Here is a 22104-nt window from a genome sequence, read left to right as displayed (position 1 = left end):
AGTCATTGAAAATATAGACCATCGGATAGAGGTGCAGATCCTCCAGCTATCTTCTCAACTGATTTCTTAGAGTTAGTGACGTTACTTTACCCGGCTAAAATACTAAGGGGCGATCGAGAATCCTTGGAAGAATTGAGGGGTTAGGACGGGTATGGAGTGAAACGGTTTCAAATTTCTTGTGATGTGTCCTTAATTTGATAATATTAAGACCAAAAAAGCTCAGGGAAAATTGGTAGCTGTCGACTATATGTTTCAATCATTTGTAGATAGATATAGATAAAGTTTTAGTCGACCGCTGCGAGGCTAGTCTTCGAAAGCCTCGTTTAAATTCTGTTTCATAAAATTTTACTGTTGGTAACGAAGGAGCCAGAGTAGAATCTAGTTAATCTTCTATCGTATCATATAACGATGACCAATTTTTTCCATGTTTATAAATCCTCTGAATACGTTCACTATTGATGGCTGTCAAACAAACAGCAAAAAACGTGGCGTCTTCAAACTTATTTTCCAAGCAACTATCGCCTTCTCTAGATTAGACCAGGTACTTCAAGGACCATCCTCGTAGTTGCGTGAAGGTCGTATTCTAATGACAGCAAAATATCTAACTTTGCATCGTCGCTTCCAAATTCTGTTTACTGAGCGATCTTCGATTCGTTAAATGAAGCATATGAAGAGGGTTAAAGCCCTCTCCATGGTGGAATGCATAGAGCCCGCCTACATTTGCGTATGCCCGACCTTAAGGAATTTTTGCTCTTCCACGATATTTAAGTACATCCATCGCTGTAAAAAAATAATTTCATCGGTTGAGCAGATTCATGCTGGAATACAACTTTGTTCTCTATTAAATCCATATAAATACTAGCAAATTATTCGGAATATAAGCCTCCTTCACTTTCATTCCATAAATAACAGACACCGTCTTTATTTTTTAAATTTTAAAATGCAGGTTATGTATTTGGAGCTTTGTTTGGTAATACAAGCTGTCTACAGCCTGTAGGTCTACTGTAAGAACAATCTTTTCTCTCTTTTTTTCTTCTTTTCATTCTCTGATTTCGCTTCTCCTTTTTTAGTTTGATGCTCTATTTAATCTACTTCAGGCAATTTTCCAACTTTGTATACAACACATTGATCTTTCAAATGCCTCATTGGATATAGTGATAGAGGCTCTAGGTTTTGTTGCTCGCACCAATTTTTTACGTAAAAGTCACAAACACCTTTTTTTGATGTTCATTCTGGTAAAAGGTATTTTTTTCTTCAATTGTTGCTCGGCAGTAATGATGGGTAATGAATCCAAAAAATTTAATAACTCTTGAGGCTCTTTTGCAAAAGGGTTTGAAGTAGTTGATTGCTCTTCCATTCCATTTTAAGACCGTCCATCTCCCAATACTAAGATTGTGAAGAAAGATAGTTCTACAAACTCTTAGTCGTTGATCTTGTAATTTTAGGTAATAGATTAAAGACCGGGCTCTTCTAGACTCCTCAGCATTTTTTCCGTCTTTTCACAGGTGCAGATATCCCAAGACTGTCAACGTAAATCTGTTTTTAATGCCAACTCATACCCCAAAAGGTTTTGAAGATATATTTTCTGTCCTCTTCTGTCAAATTGGAACACTTAAGTACACCTTTTGCAGTTTCTATACATTCGCATTTAGCTTTTATCTTGCGTGACTTTTTTGGAACCTCATAATTCCAGGATTCTTCTCTTATCCATTCACAAACACTGAAAATAGTGTGCCGAAGGCGTGCCGGTAGGATGTTCGTAAAAAGGAAAGACGAATCTGAGATAGGGTTGGAATTAGGCAGAGGCACTAATAGAAGGTTAAACGCTAAACGTAACTGTATAATCTACTAACTAAGTAATCCCTACACAATATTTCAAGACCTACACTTATGGTCTACACCGAAATTGAGCCGAACTGGACGGAATTCCCCATTTTATTACTCTATACCTTTCTGAAATAGACTGTAGATTTCTTAACCTATGCTCGTTTTTCACGCTTCGTACTTCTTTCTGGATAGTTTGAGTCAGAATGTATATCATAGGGTAGTGACTGTAATAAGGGCTTCTTGGTCACCGCTAACTCTTATATCAAACCAAAGACTTCCTTATACTCCATTCGAAAAGAGTGTAGAGTAATAAATCAATCCCTCTCCTGGCCACCATAGCCGTAATCACATGAATCCGACATTTATTTTATAAGAAATGTATTGCATCAAGTTCAAATTTCCAATTGTGTTTACTTATCGGCCAAAACAATTCTTTTGTATATACTCGTATTTGTAAATAATTAATTAAAAATAACTGTATATATTAAAAAACAATAATAATATTTTAATAATTACGAAAAACCCATTGCGACGGCTATGATGGTGGTAAGGGTCTTCTTAATTTTGGGGAGATTCAGAGGTTGGTGTGAAAGTATTAAAATGGAGAGTGAAATAAAGATATCCTTCAATTTTGGAAAGAAAAGGATGGCCATTCGGATTATATAGGTAAGCGCTTACATTTTAGTACGGTCAATTATGGGGAAAATATATATCTGTCCAGTTTCCTATTTATCATTGGCATATTTAAATATTCCAAATTTTGGACGTAAAAAGTACCGTACTAAAAATTTCAAGGTTTTGCATTTATTACTCTACGCTCTTTCCAAATAGAGTATAGTTAAGTAATTTATTAACCAAACCGTAGGTTAATGGAGAGTAGTTGGTACCAAACTATAACTACCTCCATTGGATCATCTCTCTAAGTCATTAGTAGTATATTAGGCAACAAAAGTTGTAAGTAACCCATTAGGCACGAAGAGAAAAATTTCACGAGTGCTTAATGGGCTTACAACTCTTGTAACGTACTCTATTTTTTCTACGCCCTTTGATAGCATGCTACTTAAGAAAACGTGTCCTATTTTTAAAGAAATTGCATAATGTGCTGCCTACATTTAGGGACATCTTTGTATCCTAAATATATCTCGCTAATGCTAAAAGTTTTTATGTTTTTTAATTGACTAAATTTGTGTAAATAAACCAAATAAAGTGTTAAATGTCATTTACAAGGAATGTTGACAGTTGACAGACATGGGCGTAGAGAAAAAACAATTACAGAAGGCGAGATTTGTTTATCTGACGTAATAGCGACGTGGAGTAGGTTATTTCGAAAATTACTTCATAAAATTATAATTTTTGCCAGGTGTTCGCCAATTTCAATTGGTTCTTTCCAGAATCGACAACAGCTGTCGAAACGAACTTGTTTTGAGCCATTATGCTATCAAATCTTTCGATATAACAGTTGGAATAGGACGATATTGCGATATCAGTTTACGCCCAACACCGATGTGTTCTGAAAAACATACGACTGCGACCATTTGCTTCGAAGTGCATCGAGCGCAACAACTTTTGTTGGATTTGGCTAGTCTAGAAAGATCCATACGGTCTATTGTTGTTTAGTTTCTGGTTTATATGTTTAGATCCATGATTCGTCGCCTGTCACGATCTTTTTAAGCACCATGATTGAATTTTTTCAGCATTTTTTTGCACCAATCTGCACGAACGGTTTTTCATCGATTCATCGATCGAGCGGAACTAATGCCCAAGAATACCTCAACCTTATGACACATGACATGACATCCTACAATATGACTTTCTATGTGACTACGATTGAATTGAAAGACGATGACTCGAGATGGTACTTTATCACCAAAAGTCGAAGCGATTTTATGGTTTTTTAACAAGATAAATGTTCCAAGTATATGTTAACAAACCAAATAGCACTCGTATCACAAGTGCTGAGTACGTTCATCATTAAAAATGTCAAACTATATGATGGTTATGATTTGACATATTCGCATCAGTGTTGCCATATCTCAAAACTTAAGAAGCAATCCTCGTCAGTCGACAACTGATTTCAAAATTTGGTATATGGACACGTGGCGTTATTGGAGTGTTTTAAAGACAAAAAAGAACGTGTTATTTGTCCATTTGTCCATATCTGGCCACCAGTGACGTTACTGTCGACATATTTTTAAAAAAGGACGCTGGCCGGACAGAAATTTTGCTCCGATGAATGATACGACCGTCACACTCATTGTATCGTCCTATTTTGAGTAATAAAATGAAATTTTACAAAAAAATTGATTTTTTATGCTAGACTACGATTTTTTCGATTCAACTGGTAAAAAAAAATGGTTGTTGCTTATTTTTAAACTATAAAAACTCAATAATTGAACAAGTTTGGAGTTTGTGATAAAGTTATACAAAGTATCTAGTTTTTAATGTCCTTTAATGAGCGGCAAATTTAAAAAAATGAATTGTTTATCTAATATATAATATAATATAGTTTATAATAGAAATTGCTACGTAGCAATTGATATACAACGAAGTTTACTTACATTTTACGTTAGAATAGAACCTGTATAAATCCCTAATACTTTCCATTTTTTCACTAACTAAAATCACAAGAGCACTAAAAATTTGCCACTACTAAACTGTTGGAACTATACTCAAAATATTTACAGAAGTGAATTATTGTACCTAGAAATAACTGGATATTAACGAATATAAAATATAAACTTCAAAGTGATGACTAAATCCCAAACCCTCCCGCTCACAGGTAAAAATCTAAATATGTACTGAAATTCAAATCTTATCACTTATTATAGTGATTGGGGACAATTTACCTCTATACCAAGTTGCGTCCCTGAGTTGTTATAGGGCCTAAAATTTCGAATAAGCTTTATTTAACTTGAAAATATTAAATTTGGTACATTGTTGTGACATAACCTTAAAATTTCATACAAGTTTTTCATCAGTCAGTTGATTTAAAAAAAAGTATTTTTATACTATGGATAATTTATTATAAAACTTATTTTGCTCTTGCAATATTTCATAAAACTTTGTTATTTTCAAGGAAAAGTCGTAAGCCTTTCCCCAACATTGTGACTAGCATTTTGTAATTTACAAAATTATATCGTTTGCGATATACAGGGCGTCCCACGACGAGTTAATACTATCTGTATATGGAAATATACTTATAGTTAGGTTATATAATTTTAACTAACTACTTTTAAAAATTTACAGAAAACATTTAATATCTGGATAAGGGTAAGATTATTTAAAAAAAAAATAAAGAAATTTTATATTTATGAAGTTAACTTTAAACACTTTTTTTACACACCCTGTATAAAATTAAAAAAAATTTCAGCATAGATTCGAATACGTCTGACCTTGCTAAAATCAAACGAATAGAAACCATCTTTAAGGGTATCCTCGTAAAACAATAATTTATAAGGGTCTGCAACGGTCAAATTTTTTACAAAAAAATTAATAACTCAAAAACTATGCATTTTTCGAAAAATGTTTTCAGACAAAAGTATAATAAAATTTTACGTAGATTTCAAAAGTATTAATATACAGCGTGTTCCATTTAAAATAACAAAGTTACAGTCGGCCATCTTTGAAAATATTTTAGTTAAAAAGATCGTATCCGAAAATCGAAACGTAGAAATTTTCATAATTTTACTATTTTGCCATATACAGGTAGTTTTAACTCGTCGCGGGACACCCTGTATTAGTAGAACAAGGATTTGATTCTGAAAAAAACGAAATTGATGAAATCTTCATTGGAATCAATAGAATGATCAATATAATTTAATGTTTGAAGATGATTTAATTCAAAAGTTGGCCGAGCTCCGCTTTAGACAGCCCATCCGCAAAGTCCAATTTCGGTACACTCTCTTCAACATATCGGCCGGTATTTCAAGAATAAATGTTTCAATATTGGCTTTCAGTGCGTCAATAGTTGCTGGTTTATCCCTATAGACATTAGACTTAACACGGCCTCACAAGAAATAGTCCAAAGGCGTTAAATCACACGATCTAGGCGGCCAATTGACGGGCCCCAAACGTGAAATGAACTGTTCACCGATGGCGGCTCTCAATTTGGCCATTGTTTCTCGTGTCGTGTGGCATCTGGCACCGTCTTGTTGAAACCACATGTGAAGCATGTCCAATTCTTCCATTTTAGGGTAAAAAAATCGTCAATCATCACACGCTAGCGTTCGCCATTCACAGCAACGTTCCAGCCATCGTCGCTTTTGGGCCTGATGATGCCACCGGCCCATAATCCACACCAAACAGTGACTTTTTCGGGATCTCCCTCCAACTTTGCCAGCGTTCATTCATCAAATGTTAGACGTTCTTGCACCAGCCGTATCTCATAAGGTTTTACACCCAAATCCTTTCGCAAAATTTTCCACGTAGTGGAGTAACAGAGGCCCAATTGCTGCGAACGGCGGCGAATCGATATTTTACAGTCATCAGTAACACTGGAAGATATAGCCGCGATGGCAGCGCTTTTGGCAACACCAATGATGGGTTTTGGGCCAATTGGTGGGTTCGCGCCGATCCCGGTCTGGCGAGTCCGCTTCGTCGATGACTTATGACGGTACGGTTATCTTAAATTTTATTATTACAGAATAATCTAAATATTTTCAAAAATTTTCATAAATATACCTGAGCTAATGCAAGTTTTCGGTCTAAAGTAACCATAAGCTGTACAGAATAATAGATAATGGTTTGGATAGGCCAAAAGCCATCTATATTAAAGATTATACAGTCGTATTATAAAATCTTTAAGTATCTATTTGCCAAAAAAGTTAGATATATTTTAATTTAAAAAATAACTTCCCAACAAATATCACTGAAAATACGATCTTCAAGTTTTTTTTTCATATACAGGAGAACCTCGTTAAGATGAAGACCAAATTGGTCAAATTGTTGAAATTTTTCAACCAACCATTGCCAGCTTCAAAATTATGGATTTGCAGTGACTTAGTAAAGTCTTCAGCTCTTTCCTTTAGTATTTTTATTTCTACATGGTTTAAACCATGTTAACTAGCATTGTTCTAAATTAGGAAATACAACAATTCTTCGTTTTTTCCAACGAAGACTTTCTCCCGATTCTAAAAGCTACTGATACATAAACACATGCAAATAAGTTATTGTACTTAGACTTTAGTCTGTTGTTTACATTTGAAGCCATTGGATAAAGACGTGTCAGCGATGGAACCTTTTCTGTTTGCACATTCATTCAAAATAACTCATTGATAGATTATTGAAATTACAAAGGTCGTCTTTGAGTTACTGAGGGTTAGTATTTCAAGTAAAAGAAGTTTTGGACTCCGAATGGAGGGAAACTCAACATTTTATGAATTTATACAGGTTATTGATGAAGAATGGAAACATTTAGAGAAAATAATACCACAGAAAATGAAGCAGGGAAAAAGGGGCGAATGGTTCGATGCCAAATGTAAATAAGATACGAGGAAAAGAGCCAAACAAAAATTGTTACAGAACGGAACAGATAAAAAACTGTATGAAGAGCAAAGGAGATCAACGACGTGTAGAGCAAAGAAGCGCAAAGGAATGGAGAGGAGAATTAGATGCATTGAGGAACGTTTTCCATACAAAGAAATGAAGAATTTCTGTGAAAAAATAAAATACAATAAAGGGCAAGCTGAGCAGAACATTATGTATATAAAAAAGAAGGAAAGGAAATAATAATAGATGATACCAAAATGGAAAGAGCTTATAACCCAAGATTGGAATAATATCGAAAATATATTAACACCAACAAAAGAGGAAATACTGAAAATAATTCAGAGGCTAAAAAAGGCAAGTCCCCGGAAAGGACGAAATAGAGCCAGAGTAAATCAAATATGGTGGAAATGCACTGAAGACGAGAATATATCAATTAATAAGCAGTATATGGGAACAAGAGACGATACATACTAGAAACGTGGAAAATGACATTTACGGTACCAATAAACAAAAAAGGAAAAAGAAATTAATGCAGAAACTACAGAGGTATAGCGCTGCTGGATACAACCTACAAAATTTTGACTAAGGCCATAGATAAAATTTTGAGAAAATATGGGGAAAACTTGTTCAGAAACTACCAATGAAGGTTTAGATCTGGAAGATCAGCCACAGACCACATTTTCACTGTGATGGAGTATGAATACGATTTGCCTTCATAGAGTTCCAAAAAACTTACGATATTGTGAACAGAAACAGATCTTAGTATTTAAAAAAAGCTTATAAGTCTTACGAAAATGATTCTCGAACATACAAAAACGATGGTAAAGGCAAATCAAAGAATATCAAACCAACCAACACAGGACTAAAACAGGGAGATCCTTTAACCAGTACGCTGTTCAATATAGTATTAGAATGGATAGTACGTGAAATCGTTTTGAACAGAACAGGAACACTAAAAATTAGAACAACGAAACTATTGGCATACGCAGACGATGTAGTAATTCTTCCAACATCGGAAAACGAGCTTAAGGAAACCTGGAGAGCCATAGAAATGACAGTGTATCTACGAGAAAATCTGGAGAATCTGTATGTAAGCAGTTGGGAGCGCTGAACGCAATAATAAGATCCCAAAAAATCTTCAGAAAGGCGAAACTATATCGATACAACACAATAATAAGACAAACAGTGAGCTACGGAGGCGAAACGTGGATAGTTAACAAAGCAGAGGAAGAAAAATAATTAGAAGGATACTAGGCGGTAAAAAGGAGACCTATGGGTGAGGATGACAAATAATGAAATAAGGAAACCATTTGGAGAAGGAGAACTGAGCAAAATAGTAAGATCCAAAAGAATAGAGTTGCCGGGTCACATACAAAGAATACCAGATTTTAGAGCAACAAAAAATGGAACAAGGAACAAGAAGGACCAAAAAAAAAAAGATAATACGCAGAGGTGATGGAAGACCTGCAAGTAAGAAAGGAATTTTGGACTGATAGTATATATATATATATATATATATATATATATATATATAGAGGTTATTACGTTATCGAGGTTCAAGTTATCAAGGTTCTACTGTAGTAAGGAGGTTCAAGTTATCAAGGTTCTACTGTAGTAAGGAGGTTCAAGTTATCAAGGTTCTACTGTAGTAAGGAGGTTCAAGTTATCAAGGTTCTACTGTAGTAAGGAGGTTCAAGTTATCAAGGTTCTACTGTAGTAAGGAGGTTCAAGTTATCAAGGTTCTACTGTAGTAAGGAGGTTCAAGTTATCAAGGTTCTACTGTAGTAAGGAGGTTCAAGTTATCAAGGTTCTACTGTAGTAACGAGGTTCAAGTTATCAAGGTTCTACTGTAGTAACGAGGTTCAAGTTATCAAGGTTCTACTGTAGTAAGGAGGTTCAAGTTGTCAAGGTTCTACTGTAGTAAGGAGGTTCAAGTTATCAAGGTTCTACTGTAGTAAGGAGGTTCAAGTTATCAAGGTTCTACTGTAGTAAGGAGGTTCAAGTTATCAAGGTTCTACTGTAGTAAGGAGGTCCAAGTTGTGTGTTCTTAATAGTTTAGTTGCAAGATGCAGTGTGTTTTATAGGTCGATAAAAAAACATTAATATTTAATTGGTTTAAATCATTAACAAACATTTATGTAAAAGTGTTGTTGACACAGTAGTACGCTTGTTAGAAAATCTACAGAGTTATTGAAGAAAGGGAAAGTGACGAATTTTAAACCGCACGTAAATAGGAAATCATTAGAAACAAAGGCTTGAAAGGAAAATACATTTTTGGTAGTAATATTATGTAGCTTGTTATAATTTCATTTCATGTCTTTTCTATCAACATTTTTTTACAAAGTTCAGTTTATGGTGTAAAGAAATATTCGTGGCAAAAATCCGTGGATTCTCCCTACTAAATGATGTCTACTCTAACCTAAACAGTCATCACTCCACTGCAACAATTTGATGTGAGTTTTCTAAGGCTTTCCATTCTGCAACCCAGACATGAATCCCATAGAACATTCGTCTGGGACGAATTGGGACACCCGCAGACACGCACCAGCACCAAGAACTGCCCAGGAGCTGAGAAGATTGCTGTTGGAGGAATGGGATAACGTCGACCAGAACGTGATCCGTAACTTAATTCTACCTACTTCAAGTTTTTTTATTGTGTTCGTTCCATATCTTCCCCAACAACAGCAAAATGTTGAATTTCGCCCAAAATGTTAATTTGTTGGTTTTTCAGAATAAATCATTGAATCCGAGAAAAAATGCATATTTCTCTAGTATAGATGCACAGTTTGCGAAAACTCAATTTTTTGCTCGCCAGTGTATTTAATCATACATAAGATACTAAACAATAATATTTACTTTTTCAACAATTTTTGTTTCTCCACACATTTTGCATAAATTTTTGTTAGTGAAATTACTGGGATAATAAAGTAAAATTTGAATTAGTAATAGTAATTAGATATTACCTACCTGGGTAGGTAATTGATAATCCTACAATTAGTACAAGATAATTATTTAGCGGACTGAAAATTTCATATATTGGTATATAGATGGGGCTACTAATATTAAATCCGTATGATTTTCAGTTAGGCTTAACCTTCAAAAGATACGTGTATGACTGTGCCAGCTGTCTTACCATCTAACAATATTCAACCCAATTAATCATAGAAGCTTACAACATAATATGAAAACTGAACTCTATCAATCAAGTCAAATATTAGAGGGCAACCGTAACAGAACTATTCAAATGAAATGGTAATATTAAGAAAACCAACACACCACACACAAAGAATAACGTAGAATTCAACAAGAAACGTGTAATATCTTTAATAATTTATATCCTAACCGAAATTCCATAACAAGATCTCATGTCAGTGAATTAGTACGAAACTGGTTCAGTAAAAGATTTATCCAAATCAGGGTGCAACTGAAAACAAATCTTTAGATGTTTCTGTCCTGTTAGAAGTCGATCCACACTTGAGTACTAGAAAAATTTTACGTGATAATAAATTCCATCCATACAAAGTAACGTTGGTTCAAGAGTTCTCAGATAAAGATTTTGATGGACGTGAAGAGTTTGCAAACCTAATGATGGACAATGTTAAAATCAAAACTATTCAAACGTAAATCGGCATAATAGTAGGTACTGTACTGTTCACGTAACAATCCTCGTTGAATGCGTGAATCCCACACCCAATATACCGAAAAACTGAATGGGCGACAAAATAATCGGTCCCTTTTTCATTGAGGGTAACTTAAATGGTCCAGCGTCTTTAGTTTTTATGGAAAATAGTATTAAACCTGAGTTGGCTCGGATATTTCCAAATCCAAGTGAGTGCTTTCAATTACATTTGAAGAAAACTTCATTATTAGAAATTTTCAGACGATAACAATATTCCAAACGAAAATATTTGGCTACAACAAGATGGCGCCCCACCTCACTATGCGTGTGTAGTGAGGCAATACCTAAATAATGTGCTTCCCAGAAGATGGATTGGAAGGCGTGGTTTTATCGAATGGCCCCCACGATCACCCGACATGAATCCTTTAGACTATTTCCACTTAAAAAAAACATCGCTTATAAAACAAAACCTGCCAATATTCAGGAATTGAAAGATATGATTACCACAGAGATAAGAAATCAGGGATGTTGCAAAATGTATTGCAAAGTTTTGAAAATGGCATGGTTTTTTGTATTCAAGTAAATGGACATTTTGATCTCCTTTACTGTATTCCTGTTCCTTAAAATTCGTAATTTTTCTACTTCACAAATGTGGATCTACTTCTAACATGACACAAACATTTAAATATTTGTCTTCAATTTCGTTAAATTTTTAATATTACATAAAAAATAGTCAGTATTTCTTAAGGATATCTAAAAACATGAAATATACAGAAAGATCAATTCGAAATAACACATTATTTTTCCGGAAAAAGAAAAGATCTGACAACAATGTAAATACCACTATAATACCGGCCGTATCTCAAGACCCTTGCACACAAAAATTTATAAAAGTTGTACAAGCCGCTTCCGAGATAATTGAGGCGTTCCATACATAAAACTCACTCTGTGTATCATTGATTTTCGACAAATTCGAACGATGATTTTTTATAAAGAAAAAAGGAAAAAATTTTATGTTCACACCAGATGTTTGGTCTTCATGATCTTTAATATTACGCTTTAAAGACAAATTGTAAAATTGAGGTTATGTAGGTATTTATTTCCATTTAAATTAGCATTTATGCTTTGAAAATGGAATCAAACTTAAAACAATATTCGGAATATGAATTATTACTCAATAAATGACAGTATAAAAGCGCTCAAGAAGGTAATATATAACTAAAAAGTGTTAAAAGAGTAATCGGCAACATTCTAATACGTCGTGAAGTTGGCTGCGAGTAAGAATAGACAGTTTCAAGTTTCTGTGTAGCTGGCAATTAGGTTATAACAATAATAATAATAAGGATAATAATCAACTTTGTTAAAACACAATGAACTTTCATTTTAACGATACTAAAAACAACTAAAACAAAAAGTATTATTTTACGTATTATTCCATAGTATTCAAATTTTGTACGCAGTAATTTCGAATACGGAGACAAATAAACAAATAATTTGTAGTTTAAAATTTGACACTTGACACAAATCTCGTGGAATTTTTTTTCTAATTGATTTTTGTGTGCCAAGCTCATGAGTGTCATGGGTCTCGTGCTTAATAAATTGGAAAGGAACTATTGTGTTATTCAATGAAAAGGTCAATTGTATAACCCCGTAGGAAAGTAATCAAATTAATCACTAGTAACGGGTCCAGTGATAAATAACCCTCGTCAAAAATTGTCAAGAGATTTTTAAGGACTTAATTCCTTAAAATTGGCCAATGGAAATTTATTATACCCAATTCATAATAAGTGCAAACGAAAAAGCGTTGTTGCCAAAGTTAGTATACGAGCGAAGAGGAAGTAACTGATTAAAAATTGTATTAATCAACTTCGACAGGACATACATAAAAAACAAAGAAATTTTTCGTTTCGACTACGATTAAGGTTGGCAACGCTGTAAGTTATTTTTCGAATAATATCGTTTCCTATAGATTAAGATAGTATAGGGGGATATAAAAAATTGGTATAAGGTATAGTAATTTCCGTAAAATATGCGCTATTGCCAAATCTTCGGCCACAATTTGAAATAGTACATTCGAATATTTTTAATATATGAATTAATGGGGTTATGACACACCTATATTTATTATTATTTAAAAATTGGTAATCCTAAATTGATTACTCAAATTTAAATTCTTTTAAATTAGTTTTCTTGAAATAATTTATATGGCTAATAATAATTACAAAATACGGGTCAGTATTACAAAAATTCACAGTCTAGGTAGAAGTTACCACCGAATCAAAAATACCTCACGATATCGACGAAACAATATCTATCCACCAGAGACTCTGGTGATAAAAAACGTACAGGGCGGCCTCGAAAAACCACGACCGCTGAAGATAAACGTATTGTATTGATTAGTAAACGTCAAATCAATGAATCTTGGGATCTACCTTTGGATATTTCTCCAGTGAAAAGGAAATTGAGAGAAACTGGTCTTTTTGGAAAGGTCGCAGAAAGCTAAGAGGTCGCAATGGACCAAAGAGCTTAAAAATTGAACGTATGAAGAGTGGGAAAGAATTTTAACGAGTGATGACTCAAAGTTTGAGGTTTTTGGGTCTACTAGGAGAGTGTTTGTGCGTAGGTCAAACGAAAAACGACTGTAAAAAACAGTGGAAGCTCGGTGATGGTTTAGGGATGTTTTGGAGGAAGTGCGATGGGAGACCTTGTAAAAATTGAAGGTATTAGAATATTGGAAAGTATTAGAAAGAAAGAATGTACTAAAAGTAATTATTTGATGGTCATAGTCGCCCGACATCAACCCGATTGAGTTGTTGGGGAAAGGTAGGCAAGGAAATCAGTGTCACATCTTTGGAATATGCTGAAAAACTAATAAAACCAAGCATACGACGATTTTTTGTCGTAATTATTACAGAGAATACCAAAATTGTGTACCGAAATAATAAAAGCAAAATCGACGAATCAAAATTTTTCAATTTGTAAAAATTATATCGTATGTGTTGCTAGTTTTCCGCGGTTTCCCTGTAACCTGGTGATCCAGTTCTCCAGCCAAACGGCCGACGAAAGGTAAAACGCAGCCGTAGCCGTACCCGCCCGCCCCGTTTCAAATTTAAAATTAACAAAAAATTTTAAAATATTGTTCAAAAAATAAAAAAAATAAAAACACAACCCCGGCCCTGCAGAGAAACAATTCCTATATCAGGGCCCGCACCAACAAACCCTGGTTAAGGAGCTAGTCAGTACTATACCTTCTTTATTTATAATTTCAATTTAATGATGAAAATAGTCCCCTTGAAGGTACTGAGACCGAAATGAAAAATTCGAAAAAATTAGGGCATAATCCAAACACTTTATTCCCATGAGAATGTTTAATTTGAGTAATAAAATTATTAAAAATATAAATACTTGTTAATATTTTTTTCAAGTTAACAATAAAAGAAAAAAAAAAGAAAATAAATCAATTTGTTTATAAATAATTAATAATTATATGAAGTAGTATAAATTATTGTTTATGAAATAAATATTTTTAATTAACGAAAAAGAGAAAATATTTTCATTTCATTGTAGTATTTCTTTTTGTTAACATCGACTGGTTTGTTGAAAATTGATTCAAAGGAAAGAGATTTTTTTAAGGTACTTAGAGCGAAATTTGTAAAAATTGGGGTATAATTCATTCAGAGAATTTATTACCAATAGAATTTCTAATTTGAGTCATAAAAGTTTCAAAAACATAAACACTTGTTTATAATTTTTTTATTTTAACAATTAAAGAAAAAACATTAAAATAGTCAATTTGTATAAATAACTAATAATTATATGAAGTAGAGGATTAATGTTTATGAAATAAACGTCTTTTATTGACATAAAAGCAATAATATAATAATAAAGAAAAAAAATTTATTACCTCCTTGTGTTTTTTGTTAATTTCGTCTAATTGACTTAAATGAAAAATTCTAACGTAAATAAATTCTCTAAAGGGTTCAGATTATACCATATTTTTTTAGATTTTCCAAATTACTTCAAGTACATTAAAAAAAGTTCACTTTCATGAAGGTACAAGCAATCTAGCAATGGCGCGGGGAGGGCTGTTTTCATCGATAAATTAAAACTATAAATAATGCAGATACATTTTTGTCCTCCCGCTATTTCATCCTCTTTGAGGATATTTGTTTTTAAATTCAAAAATATTTATATTTCACGAGCTGTTAGCGAAACACCAAACAGTATTTTTTGAACGTGTTTATAACTTATGAAATTTTTTATAGGCTAATTAATTTTTTCACAATATGATTTAGACATAATTCCTGATGGAATGAGATATTCTAGTACATAATTTTAGTAATAGTATATCTAATTAACACCGATTTTAACTCGTAGACTGAACTTAAAAGTATTTGAAGAATCCGGTAGAAATTATAATTAAAATTGCAATACCTATACACCCATTATCATGATAAGTCAACAAAACATATTCAAAAATTTTTTGATTTAATTTAGACCACCTATTTTTAAATGTTTTGGATATAAAATGAAATAAATAATAATCTCAAATATATCTAAATGATATGTTTTTGATAATAAACTAATAATTTATGAAAAATGATGAATTTTGTACATTTCAAAAGTTACTTAATAATAAAACCTATTTATTATAATATTCAACGTTCTAAAGGTTTTTATCATTTTGTGCAACAAATTAGTGTTTAATGTATAAGTTGCTAGTAAAGTGAGTCATTAATTTGCAAATAAAACAATGATGTACCTGTTTATAAAACACAAACCACATCAGTAGTAAAAATTAATTTATAACAAACAACGTCTAGGTACACCTTTTGTTAAAAGTTAGGTTATGTTTACTATAGTTTGCTTAACCTCTGAAAATAAGTAATAAAATATGTATTACATTTTGACTTTCTGGGTACTCGAACTTGTTTCATCGTTTCAATATCCGTTCTCTCGTTTCATTTTCGTCACTGGGGTGCAGTTTGTTAATTGTTATAAAACTCCACATAACTACGCACGCGAACACCCGGATTTTATTAAGAAATCTAGACTAAACTCAAGAAATGTCACTAATATCACTTTTATAAATCAAACAGTTGTTTTCAATCAATAAAACAGAAATACACCGCATTAATTTCTTACAGATTCACACGAGATTCACCAACGGAGGTATAATAAACAGAATCTGTAGAAGGCGCATGTTTATGAGCCGCCATTTGTTAGGTGTTTACAAAGCACCTACCTACACAACCACAGCACTATGTTTCGCCGGTCAAATATTTCTGTATCAAAAATGTAGTCAATTGCAACAATAATTATAATATTTTCGTGTTGTTAAACAATTTTTGGAAACACGTTTTAAATTTTATTTACTTGGATGCATTTTTATTGTATATATACGATATACGATGATGCTTTATTTTAACGAATTTTAGGTTAGAACTGTATTTAGATAGGAACTTGTTTTATTTTTAGAAACAATTATGTGTGTATTTTCAAAAGTTTATTATATTTATTTTTCGCATTTGTAAGGGAGGGTTAATTAAAATTCAATATTTTTATTTATGGTTAATTTAAGAAAGTATAAATGCCCACCTTGTTCGGCTTTGCCGTAAGCTTTTTCTAGTAAGGGAGCAATGGCAAAAGCGTCAACTGAACTTCTTCTTAGGTCTCCTGCAAAAATGATCCTGCGAAAATCCTCCAACTGCTGCCATTTTCACAGAACAATGCTGATGAGACGAACATCAGCGGTATTCGAGCCGTGAACACCCGACGAACGACACATAACACCGCACCGGTTTTGAATTCAAAACACAATCACAATCACAAAATATTTAATAAAGAAAACTTCCAAAACTGGTGGAAACTGTCGCAACTCACCGTACGCGAGATTAGCCATCGAAGAATAGAACTTAATTTTGAAAAAAAAAATGTACCCGTGTGTAGATTTTTTTCCTCCGCGAAAGTCGGCGGGAGTTGACAGTAGTGTCACCCTAAAAATCAATAGAGTTAACCACCCCCTTTATCCCTTCCCCATCCGCTGCTCATTGAACATGAACATCATTAGCAGACGGGACCGCGCGTCAAATCAGGCCGGGTTTTTCGATCTCTAGATCGGCGGGATTACGTTGCACTGAGGTCTGGAAGAATACAGAAGAACAAACACCTTAGGCCAGTACGGGACGTCACTCTCTGTCACAGAGACAGCTATGCCACGTATAAAGTAGAGCAGCCGTGCCGATGTGCCGGTTTCTGTTTATCGGATGACTACTACCACGCTCGTAGCGTGACTTTACACTGTTGGTTCATTCGCATAAAAAGCAACTTGAAGTATAAAAGTGCGACCGACGAGTAGTAGCGACCCGACCGCACATGGGCTGCCGTCGCTGACAAACAATAGAGGGGATGACGTGACAATTGACAACCTATAAATACTCATTTTACTGCGTTGATTTGACTTGTCAAAATGGGCTTAATCGTTTCGAAGGAAGATATCGAGCTAAAACCTTCTAGTTGCTTAGGTTCCATTAATTATCCATTGATATTATAAATATTAAATATTCAATTTTGACACTATTTCAATAGTTACAAATAATGATTTCAACTGAGACATGTTAAAAACATTATAAATCAAAGGTCAAAGTAGAACATAGGCGTAGGTGACAACAAAAATGGACGAGATTTAAAACTACCCCTACAAAAACATATAAAATAATGTTGATAATAGATAAAGTAAAGTACTTGTAGAGAAATACAGTGAGGTGGAATGTATATACAAAGTATTTTTGAAAAGCTTCTTCAGAATTAAAATTTTATACGATATTAATAATAATAATTTATGTAATGTAAAAATTGTTTGGGTACTCTCGACTATTTCTCTTCATAATTGAAGCATAAAAAACTTGGAAATACTGTAACTGCCTCTACAAATAATAAAAAGCTTTTGAGACTATTTGCGATGATTACTTAAATAGAAGAAAAATAAATTTAATTCAATTTCAACAATGATTGGAAATAAAAATTTCTAATGAACTTTGTAATATTAATATTGTAATACTACAAATTTGCATATCAAAATGGAAAAAAACTCATTATTTTATTATTCCAAATTACTTAAGTTTGTCCTCATTTGAGAATAATTCATGATCATTAAACTAATAATAACAAACAAAAGGTGGAAATGGTGCCGATAATCGTATCAATGAAAAACCTCATACGCAAATAGCTGTAAGGCAGTCGCAGATACCTAGGCATCGATCTATCGGCCATTGCTTTTTTGTTATATAAGCAGGTTTCAAGTTGTGTAAGTAAATTGTCCTTGGATAGTTATTAATTTTTCTTTTCTAGAATATTTATTAGAGGCAATAATATTCTATTTTATAACTACATTTGATCACTTCTAATTATAAAGTTACTACGCCCATGGAGTGAATTCGAAAAAGTAATCCCAGGGCTGGATTCAGGAGGAATGAATGAGTTATACACCACAAACCCCACCCACCACAAACAGCGCCTTGTTAATAAGGGGAAAGGGAGAGTTTGAATATTCAAATAATGAGTAACGTATTGATGTTAGGTATTAATTTATCTATGGATACAATGAATAAAACAGTGTCTATATAATTTTTATATCAATTTCATTGTTAATTATTTAACATTTTTGCTAAATGTATTCCATGAAAATTTAATAATTACCATTATTATTTAATATTATAATTTATGACAAATCAAATGAATACTGCTTATTTTCGTACATATTTTTAGGCAATTTTGAAAATGAATTTACTTTAAATGTTAATTACATTACATCCTCACCTCAGATGTAGTTTCAAATTATGTGGAATGTTACCATTTCTATAATTTACTAAAAAATATATTTTATTCTATATTCTTCATTCGAACACATATTGTTCTGCAATTCGCATTACAATGCTACTGTTACATATTAATTCTTCTTTAAAACCCGTGGGGCTCTGCAACCCACATTACAAATACAAAGAAGCTTCACAAATAAATATTATTTAATAAAATCAATTAGGCAATCAGCAATGCACCTAATAATTTGAATAAGAAAAAAGTTGCTTGTACTTGTAAATATTTGTCTTATTAACACTATTATTCAAAAATTTCCAGTTTTATTAATTTTTTTATTTAATTATTAAGATTTCATTATTTTAAGGAAAGAGATAGTTAAAATTTTATTACTAATGTGACGGTATGAAGTTTCGTAAAATAACTTTAAATTTTATAAAATTTCAAGCTATGATGTCAAATTACTTCTAAAATACCTTTAACTTTTTTACTTCTTAGATCTTTTTATATGTTACTATGTTTTTCCTGATAAATCGTATTTATTTTATGTCTCTTTTGACTTATTTCCGTCTTAATTAAAATATTTTGAGGTGGCATTAGAGTTCATTGCCATTTAAAAAACAATCTATCCACCTTTTCAACTCTTTTCGAAATAGAATGGAATATTTGCATTTTTCGTGCTGTTTTTCCTCAAGATAATGATTCTACAAATCCTACTAATTGTATGTCTTTAATCTATGGCTATAGACAACGGCAGTTTTAAAAGTAAATAATCTTTAGAATATCTACACCACTGATTTACTTTCAAATTATATTATCATTCTTATATTTATCATGTTTATTTGTCCTTGTTTTGTAGACTTTTCATAATATTGTGGGTATTGAATAAATTTGTTAATTTTAATTGTTCCCATCATAACAAATTTTATATTCAATATCCGCTTTACCATAGGAGTGCTATAAAAAAATTTATATATTAAATTACAGTTTTCCATTGGAGTAATTAAATTTTTAGTCTCTAAATTGATTTTGATTCATTTTTGCCCACTATATTTCGATATTCGAAAAAAAATCGATATTCCTTTTATTTGAAATAGAATATTTGTATCCCTTGTTTTATTTTTTAATTAACCAATCTCATCCCATTAATTTATGTGAACCCAGACAATTTTTTCAATTAGGAATTTAGGTTGAAAGTAAGAAGGAAAATAAATACTATATATTTTAATAAATATTTATATACAAAGTTTATTTCAATAACTTAATCTTATTTGCATATATACAATACTGATGATTCTAAGAAGGTCGAAACTTGGATAGGTAGTTTATGCAACCTCAAATAGGATTGTCCATCACTATTCACATTCTCCTAAATGTAATTCAATATTCGTCATGGTGTATATTAAAGAAGTAATTGATTGACTAAAGAATAAATTCATCATAATTTCCTTTTTTAATCCAAACATATAGAATCCGCGTCATCTCGATCGACATTCAAAACAATACTGTCTTCATTATTTGAACCACTTTTATCTTCTTCCGTCGTTTTTTTATCTTCATTCAACTTTTTTCTCCTACAAGTGTGTTTTGAACAAACTTTTTTGCGTTTTCTCGTACCGTTCAACCCACTGGAGGTTTCTTCTGAAGAAGATAAAGTTAATTCGTTATTCTTATCTCGATCGTCGCTTGTTTTATCTTTTTCCATTTCTCCTTGGCATACATTCGAAGATACCGATTTCCTAGATTTATCTACTATTATTACTCTATTTTCTTTCGTTTCTACGCGTTTTTCTTCGATATTTTCCTGTATTATCAAATTATCATCATTGGTTATCTCCACCTGTTTGTTTACATCTAAATTAGAATCTTTATCTAACCCATTCTTATCACTAATATCTCTATTTTCATCATTTTTCTCAATATGTACCGAGTTTCCTTCATTCTCCGATTCACTAGAAGTAATAACAATTTCAATATTTTTCGGACTTTCAACTATAACCGCATCTTCATCATCATCATCTTCTTGGTTTCCTTCAGGTTTTTCAGCATCTGGAGCTTTCTGACTTTCTAATACTAACTGAGATCTGATAGCTCTAGCTCTTGCTTGTAGCTCTAGCAATTCTAGAACACTCATTAGATTCTTTTCACTCATAGGATTCGTTTCAACTTCTTTCTTTTTATCTCGTTTTTCTTTTTTTATTTTCTTCCTTTTAGGTTCTTCTTTAACTGTTGTTTTGTGTTTCTTTGTTTTCTTTTGTGAATCACCCTCTAGAAATTAATATCAAAATAAAAGATTGAAACAAAACAAATGAACTTACCAGAATCTAAATCTATGATCAGATCGTCGTCGCTAATGTCATCTAAAGATATAATATCAACAGATTGATCTTCAGGATCAGTAGAACTGCTTTCTTCATTCAAATTTTGACCATTAAAAATATACTTAAGTCTTTTATTTGATATACCTAATAATTCTTCTAATAACATTGAATTAATCTCTTCTATATCCATACTCTATAGAAAATGGAAGAAAAATAAAGAAATGTACTTTTATTTTCATTCATACATGTTAATAGTTATTTCTTAAATAATGTTGAATGAGGGAATCATTCAAAACTTATGTATTTAATCTTTATAAACACAAACTCAACTTACTTTCATACAATCAGGTGCCATACTTTTTATCTTTCTTGGTTTTATTATTTTTAATATTTCTTTCATCATTTTTACTCTATCATTTAAATAATAAGATAATTCGTGTTCGCTATTTTCATCTTCGGATTCAGCATTTGATGAAATAAGTTTCATTAATTGTTTATCTTTTTTCGAATAGCGTCGTTGATCGTCTTTGTGTTTTAATAAATTCATCTTTAATAATTGTTATTTTATAGAAAAGTAAACATTGTAAAAAAATGTATAAACCTAAATATAAATAAACATTTTAACCTATATGGGGTAACTGTCAAAATGGTTCTTCTTCTCGTTGAGACGCACAGTATCTAAAAACTTACATAGATAACAAAATAAAATGTTTTTCTGTTATTTGCTTACACAATTTTTAACTAATTTTCTGGACAACTAGCAATGCATTTCTAGAGTAATTTTTTTCTTTTTCACCTTTATTTAGTAGCTCAAATGTCTAATTTACTACGATGAATGGAAATGAAAAAATTCTATGTATTTTTATTATACATAGTTTAGTCAGTGTATTATATTTTATAAATCTAAATGATCGATCATTTGCTAATAGGAAAAAAACAACTGATATACTGAGGAAAAACAATTGATTAAAATATTTCTCTGAAACTCACAATAAACAGAAATAGTATTAATAATATTAATAATTTCGTGGAATG

General features: G+C 32.0%; 2 protein-coding genes across 4 annotated transcripts in view; both read right to left on the bottom strand.

Moving 5' to 3' along the window:
* The window catches only part of LOC130901410 (LIM domain-binding protein 2), a 95827-nt gene extending 79660 nt beyond the window's left edge, over positions 1-16167 (bottom strand). For 2 of the 3 annotated variants that reach the window (XM_057812803.1, XM_057812804.1), the window contains exon 1: positions 15837-16112. In XM_057812803.1, the coding sequence (XP_057668786.1) occupies positions 15837-15870 (34 nt within the window). In that variant the 5' untranslated portion in view covers positions 15871-16112. Of the gene's footprint in view, positions 1-15836 lie in introns of all 3 variants that reach the window. The other variant, XM_057812802.1, reaches the window with a different exon arrangement.
* A 3803-nt stretch (positions 16168-19970) lies between these two features.
* On the bottom strand, positions 19971-22087 carry LOC130901407 (cylicin-1). Its single transcript, XM_057812800.1, has 4 exons — positions 21800-22087; positions 21404-21747; positions 21067-21262; positions 19971-21016 (listed from the first exon to the last, which is right to left on the bottom strand). Exons 2-4 carry the CDS (start codon positions 21614-21616, stop codon positions 20202-20204), a joined length of 1224 nt encoding a protein of 407 aa, XP_057668783.1. The 5' UTR covers positions 21617-21747; positions 21800-22087; the 3' UTR covers positions 19971-20201.
* Positions 22088-22104: the final 17 nt, after the last annotated feature.

This window comes from Diorhabda carinulata, chromosome X (assembly GCF_026250575.1).
Source record: "Diorhabda carinulata isolate Delta chromosome X, icDioCari1.1, whole genome shotgun sequence".
Classification (NCBI taxonomy): domain Eukaryota; kingdom Metazoa; phylum Arthropoda; class Insecta; order Coleoptera; family Chrysomelidae; genus Diorhabda; species Diorhabda carinulata.
This window is presented reverse-complemented; position numbering and strand designations above follow the sequence as displayed.